This window comes from Salminus brasiliensis, chromosome 15 (genome assembly GCF_030463535.1).
Source record: "Salminus brasiliensis chromosome 15, fSalBra1.hap2, whole genome shotgun sequence".
In the NCBI taxonomy this organism is placed as follows: Eukaryota; Metazoa; Chordata; class Actinopteri; order Characiformes; family Bryconidae; genus Salminus; species Salminus brasiliensis.
In genome coordinates this window covers 28,440,211-28,448,099 of record NC_132892.1, presented here as the reverse complement: position 1 = coordinate 28,448,099, position 7,889 = coordinate 28,440,211, and the positions used below count along the sequence as shown (strand labels likewise).

Sequence of the window (7,889 nt, the reverse complement as noted above, 5' to 3'; positions counted from 1 at the left end):
GTCTGAAACCAACTCACAACTCACCGTACATGTCTATTAAATGGAACTGAACTCCAAGTAGAATGTAAATGGTTGTCTATTGAATATGGCCTTAACCCTAGTACACACTAGCTTAGCAGTAGAGTTAATAACTTATATAATAACTCAAGTACACATTTACATTTACATTTAAGGGCATTTAGCAGACGCTCTTATCCAGAGCGCCTTACAAAAGTGCTTTGCTATTTACTCAAAAAAAAACTCGTTTGAATAGACTAATAATTTAAAGATACTCCACGTTTAGACTCTACTAAACACCAGTCAATGAGGAAACCACTCTGCTGTTCGCCCAAGTACTCTCTGAAGAGGAGGGTCTTCAGCCTGGGTTTGAAGACAGCGAGCGACTCGGCCGTTTGGACACCCAGGAGAAGCTCATTCCACCACTTTGGTGCAGGACAGAAAAAAGCCTGGACGCTCGTCTTCCGTGGATTTTGAGGGATGGCGGGTCGAGCCGAGCTGTACTTGAAGCTGGAAGGGCTCTTGGTGCGGATTGGCTTTTGACCATTGCCATCAAGTACGGAGGGGCTGGCTGGTTCAGCCTTGCCTTTGTAGGCCAGCGTCAGGGTTTTGAATCAGCAGCTACAGGAAGCCAGTGAAGAGAACACAGCAGTGGAGTGACATGGCTGAATTTAGGGACATTGAAGACGACCCGTGCCGCTGCATTCTGCATAAGTTGCAGAAGCTTGATGGTACACAGAGGGAGACCAGCCAGAAGAGAGCTGCAGTAATCAAGTCTTGAAGTGATGAGAGACTGAACGAGCACCTGGGCGACTCTCTAGAGAGGAAGGGTCAAATTCTCCAGATGTTGTACAGGAGAAATCTGCAGGACCAAGTTACGTTTGCGACATGACTTGAGAACGATAACTGATCATCCATGACTACACCAAGGCTTCGAGCTTCTGCAGAAGAAGTGACCAGTGAGTTCTCAAAGGTGATGGCAAGATCGTTTTTAGGTCCAGCAGTTCCCGGGATGTACAGCAGCTCCGTCTTGCTGGGGTTAAGTTTGAGGTGGTGAGCCGCCATCCAAGAAGAGACGTCAGCGAGGCAAGTGCACAGTAGACTTAGCAGTAGAGTTATTTACTTTATAACCCAAGTACACGCTAGCTTCACACTATTGCACACAAAAAAAACTTCACAAGTCAGAAATACTCTCAAATAGGCAAGTAAGTCATTATCAAAGTCTACAATCAAGAGACTCATTAATGGAAGTAAATACAGAGGGTTACTACAAGATGCAAGATGGTGAGTACGGAGAAGAAAAGGAAGTGTTCATGATCTGAAGCAGAACCACATAATCTGTCAAACATGGTGGAGGCACTGTTAATGCATGTATGGCTGGCAATGAGTCTGAGTCACTGGGGTTTATTGTTGATGTGACTGCTGGTGGAAGTAGCAGGATGAGTTCTGAAGTGTGTAGAGCTCCACTTTCTGTTCAGATTCAGTCGAACGCTGTTGAATTCTAGCTGAAATCTTCATTGCTGTATTCAATTGCTTTGGAATCTGTTGTGGTGGTGTACAGAGGCCAGGTACTTTAGTTAAACCGTGAGCAGTGTAGAGTAAGAGGGGTGTCAGTGTGTAGCTTGCAAGACGGTATAGCAATAAAGTGCAGAGTGAATCAGGGGTCCACTTCAAAGGGTTTTACATTGAAGTGGAACAAACGACTGCAGTGACAACTGTGGGAACTGGATTTCGGAGGGGTGAGATTTCCACTCTGAGTTAGACTGGTGCATTCAAATACACGTGTTTTTACATATGGAAATTCCAGACTCCACTCTGAACATAAGTGCTTCGTTTGGCTACCAGATTCTTTATACACATCACACTCTCAGTCAGCGAAGGCAATTATGAATAGAGAATGCGTTTGGTACATCCATCCTACAGGTAGGCTAACACTCCTGAGCATTTAAAAGAAGTGTCCTATTAAACATTCACACGATTATATATAACACAGCACAATAATGTAGTTCCAGCATGGCCTAATAAGCAACATAAGGGGCCCTTATATCAGGGCTCCCCCAAACAACTGGTAATCTTTTAAGACCGAACTGCTGATCTACACTACATCTGCATTTACATTTACATTTAAGGCATTTAGCAGACGGTCTTCTCCAGAGCGACCCAAGAAAACCTCAGCTAGTTTGAATAGACTAATAATTTAAAGATACTCTAAGTTTAGACTCTACTAAACACAAGTCAGTAAGGAGACCACTCTGCTGTTCGCCCAAGTACTCTCAGAAGAGGAGGGTCTTCAGTCTGGGTTTGAAGACAGCGAGCGACTCTGCCGTTAGGACACCCAGGGGAAGCTTGTTCCACCACTTTGGTGCAGTAAAACTTTGGACAGTAAAAAGCCTGGACACTCGTCTTCCGTGGATTTTGAGGGATGGCGGGTCGAGCCGAGCCGTACTTGAAGCTGGAAGGGCTCTTGGTGCAGATCGGCTTTTGACCATTGCCATCAAGTACGGAGGGGCTGGTCCAGTCTTGGCTTTGTAGGCCAGAGTCAGGGTTTTGAATCAGCAGCTACAGGAAGCCAGTGAAGAGAACGCAGCAGTGGAGTGACATGGCTGAATTTAGGAATGTTGAAGACGACCCGTGCCGCTGCATTCTGGATAAGTTGCAGGAGCCTGATGGCATTTATTGTTTGTATTACAGTACTTTGTATACAGATCCACGTTCAGCGGCTCATTTTTCTACTTTTTTTGTGGTCATATGGTCAATAAACTCTCCTGCAAATTACAGCAGGGCTTTATCGTTGGAGACCCTCCTACACCACAAGCGAATCCCTTCTGAAAATTTGTATTATATAAAAACAACAAAACATTTTTTTACTTTTTGACACAATTTAAAGCTTTCTTTCAATTTCTTTACATTTTATTAAAAGTTCAGCCCAAGATCAGGCCACGAGATGTGGTTCTTCCCACAAAAATTCGGGTTATGTGTCATATCTATTTCTACTTATCCCAGAAATCCACAGAAAATGTGTCATTACCATCACAATCGGTTTACATTTACAGCATTCAGCAGACGCTCTTATCCAGAACAACTTACAAAACCGCTTCACTGTTTACTCAAGAATAACCTCAGCTAGTTTGAATAGACTAAGCAAGTCAATAAGGAGATCATGGTTCCAGGTTAGTGTAATTAAACTAATAATAGTTTACTATTGGTAATGATGTGTTGCGGTAATGATATTTCGCACTGTTTTCAGGAAAGATGCCCTTGGATCTCATGGATTCCCTAAAGCTATGATGCACTTACAAAAATACATATAAATAATGACAGGATTTTATAAATTTTTTTACAAATTATTGCTGTGACGGTAAAAACGGTAATGACGCTGAGTAAATCAGGAGGAATACACGATTAAATGACTTTTTTTTTCCAGACATCAAAATATTACATAGCTGACATTTGCTCCTGTTAGTCTTCGTTTCCATGGTTACGAGATAAACTGAAATCAATTTCACAGAAATCATAGGCTGTTGCAGTAATGACAAAAAAATGGGAAAGGTAATATTATGTTCAAAATATGCAAATGTTGGATAGTTGGAAGTTTTTTTTATATATAATATTATTTTAAATAAATTGATCAGTTTTTAACATTTAGACATTTTAATGGCCAAAGCGTTGCTACATTTTAATGATTAATATATATGAATAATTAATGCACTTGATATTTGATGCAAAGTATACATAAAACATAAAATTAATACATAAAATACATAAAAGTCCCACTCACTAAAGAATCAACCACACACGCTAAAACCAGAGGCACTCACTGCAGTACAATCACACGAAACCGATGTGTGTGTGTGTGTGTGTGTGTGTGTGTGAGAGAGAGAGAGTGCGCGCGCATGTGAGAAGTTAGCTCGCGCTGTTCTTGTGTTCTGCAGATTGTGATAGGCTTGGTTTCCTGTGCGCAGCGTCATAACGCAACTCGACTGCAGAAGCACGCTGGGCTTGATCAACACTGGAAAAAGCGTTGCCCCCCCCCCGGCCCCCCCAGCCCCCCCCTCACACACACCCATATTCCGACAAGCCCCGCCTCCTTTGCAGTCATTGACCAATCGCGTCCAGGCTCCGGCCCCCCACGATTGGCTTGGGGTTGCACGCAGGGCCCCGCCTCCACGGACTACACAGACTCCACTAAGTACACGGACTACTAGCCAATCGTATGTCAGGGGGCGTGTCTTTGTCTCAAAACAGGTGGGAAACGAAGAGGCGCAGACCACAAGGCGCGAGTCCTGAGCAGTCCGTTTCAAACGCACGGGAATGACTTTCTCACAGCGTGGCCAAACATAAGAGGATAGCAGAAGCGTGAAAGGACGTCGACCCCCCCACCCAGCCACCCACCCACCCCATGTTCTCACTCTCTTCACGCGCCGAACTCGCTCGCCGTTGACCGCTGCTTTCCGACGCCACGCGCCTTTACGAGGATGATGCCATGACGCCCGGCTGATGCCATGCCGCGGAACCACAGCGGCGTCGAAGGCGGCGGTCCCGCGCCGTGGCTGAGCGCCTCACCGGCCCATGGAGCCAAGGACAGTCTGGACGCCGCCGAGGCTGCGCGTCCCCCGTGCGCCTCCGCTTCCTCGCGCTCGGGCTCGGGCTCGGCCGCCGAGGGGGGCCAGCGCGGGAAGCGTGGCGCGCGCCTCAGCCTGCTCGGCAAGCCGCTGCTGTACGGCGCGCACGGCGGCCGCAGGAACGCGCGCTACCGGCGCGTACAGAACTGCCTCTACAACCTGCTGGAGAGACCGCGCTCGTGGGCTTTCATCTACCACGCTTTCGTGTAAGTGCTGCTGTTGTTGAGGTTCCTGCTCGGTCTGATCGACACGTTCAGCTGGGTGAGCTGCTGCTGCTGCTGCTGCTGCTGCTGCTGCTGCTGCAGTTGTTGCGGAGTTGAGCTCCTTATAGTCTACCTGTTGCTACGAGTTGGTTTGCTTGAGAATGAGCACGTGTGGTTGGGAAATCAAGGGAACTCACACTGAATGCTGAATTTATGAGATCAACACGTGTCATATAGGCTACTGAAATCATTACACTTACGGGTCATTCTGAAATCAGCATGTCAAAACTGGAGCTGGCACACAGCCAGACCCGTGCCATCTCTAAAGAGGAACGTCATTCTGAAATCTGTGCAAGTGACAAGTCATTCTGTAATGAATGCATGTACACGTCATTATGCAATAATTATATTATTTACACATTGTTGGGAAATTATGACACTAAAAGCATGCATGTCAATCTCAATCCTTTACATTTGAACACATTCTGAAACAATGACATACCATTTCATTAAAATATTCTAAAACCATTACATTAAAATGTTTCATTCTGAAACCATAACATTAAAACATCATTCTGAAACCATAACATTAAAACATCATTCTGAAACCATTACACTAAAACATCATTGTAAAACCATGACTTTAAAACATTTCATTCTAAAACCATTACAATAAAACATCATTCTGAAACCATAACATTAAAACATCATTCTGAAACCATAACATTAAAATGTTTCATTCTGAAAACATTACATTAAAACATCATTCTAAAACCATTACATTAAAACGTTTCATTCTGAAACCATAACATTAAAACGTCTCATTCTGAAACCATAACATTAAAACATCATTCTGAAACCATAACATTAAAACATCATTCTGAAAACATAACATTAAAACGTTTAATTCTGAAACATTACATTAAAACATCATTCTGAAACCATAACATTAAAACATCATTCTGAAACCATTACACTAAAACATCATTGTAAAACCATGACTTTAAAACATTTCATTCTAAAACCATTACAATAAAACATCATTCTGAAACCATAACATTAAAACATCATTCTGAAACCATAACATTAAAATGTTTCATTCTGAAAACATTACATTAAAACATCATTCTAAAAGCATTACATTAAAACGTTTCATTCTGAAACCACAACATTAAAACGTCTCATTCTGAAACCATAACATTAAAACATCATTCTGAAACCATAACATTAAAACATCATTCTGAAAACATAACATTAAAACGTTTAATTCTGAAACATTACATTAAAACATCATTCTGAAACCATAACATTAAAACATCATTCTGAAACCATTACACTAAAACATCATTGTAAAACCATGACTTTAAAATGTTTCATTCTAAAACCATTACAATAAAACATCATTCTGAAACCATAACATTAAAACATCATTCTGAAACCATAACATTAAAATGTTTCATTCTGAAACCATAACATTAAAACGTCTCATTCTGAAACCATAACATTAAAACATCATTCTGAAACCATTACATTAGAACATCATTCTGAAAACATAACATTAAAACATAATTCTAAAACATTACATTAAAACATCATTCTGAAAACATTACATTATAAAATCATTCTGAAACCATAACATTAAAACATCATTCTAAAACCATTACATTAAAACGTTTCATTCTGAAACCATAACATTAAAACGTCTCATTCTGAAAACATAACATTAAAATGTTTCATTCTGAAACCATAACATTAAAACATCATTCTGAAAACATAACATTAAAATGTTTCATTCTGAAACCATAACATTAAAACATCATTCTGAAACCATAACATTAAAACATCATTCTGAAACCATTACACTAAAACATCATTGTAAAACCATGACTTTAAAACGTTTCATTCTAAAACCATTACAATAAAACATCATTCTGAAACCATAACATTAAAACATCATTCTGAAACCATAACATTAAAATGTTTCATTCTGAAACCATAACATTAAAACGTCTCATTCTGAAACCATAACATTAAAACATTATTCTGAAACCATTACATTAGAACATCATTCTGAAAACATAACATTAAAACATAATTCTAAAACATTACATTAAAACATCATTCTGAAAACATTACATTATAAAATCATTCTGAAACCATAACATTAAAACATCATTCTAAAACCATTACATTAAAACGTTTCATTCTGAAACCATAACATTAAAACGTCTCATTCTGAAAACATAACATTAAAATGTTTCATTCTGAAACCATAACATTAAAACATCATTCTGAAAACATAACATTAAAATGTTTCATTCTGAAACCATAACATTAAAACATCATTCTGAAACCATAACATTAAAAAAACATTCTGAAACCATTACACTAAAACATCATTGTAAAACCATGACTTTAAAACGTTTCATTCTAAAACCATTACAATAAAACATCATTCTGAAACCATAACATTAAAACATCATTCTGAAACCATAACATTAAAATGTTTCATTCTGAAACCATAACATTAAAACGTCTCATTCTGAAACCATAACATTAAAACATCATTCTGAAACCATTACATTAGAACATCATTCTGAAAACATAACATTAAAACATAATTCTAAAACATTACATTAAAACATCATTCTGAAAACATTACATTATAAAATCATTCTGAAACCATAACATTAAAACATCATTCTGAAACCATTACATTAAAATGTTTCATTCTGAAAACATTACATTAAAACATCATTCTAAAACCATTACATTAAAAAGTTTCATTCTGAAACCATAACATTAAAACGTCTCATTCTGAAACCATAACATTAGAACATCATTCTGAAACCATTACATTAAAACGTTTCATTCTGAAACATTACATTAAAACATCATTCTGAAACCATTACATTAAAACATAATTCTAAAACATTACATTAAAACATCATTCTGAAAACATTACATTACAAAATCATTCTGAAACCATAACATTAAAACATCATTCTGAAACCATTACATTAAAAAAATCATTCTGAAACATAACATTAAAACATCATTCTGAAAC

The 7,889-nt window shown here is 39.0% G+C and overlaps 1 protein-coding gene across 1 annotated transcript in view; it reads left to right on the top strand.

The window, feature by feature from the left end:
* Positions 1-4,145: 4,145 nt before the first annotated feature.
* Positions 4,146-7,889, top strand: part of kcnq5b (potassium voltage-gated channel, KQT-like subfamily, member 5b) — a 152,563-nt gene continuing 148,819 nt past the window's right edge. The window contains exon 1 of the mRNA XM_072656718.1: positions 4,146-4,825. Within this exon, the coding sequence (XP_072512819.1) occupies positions 4,500-4,825 (326 nt within the window). The 5' untranslated portion in view covers positions 4,146-4,499. The remainder of the gene's footprint in view (positions 4,826-7,889) is intronic.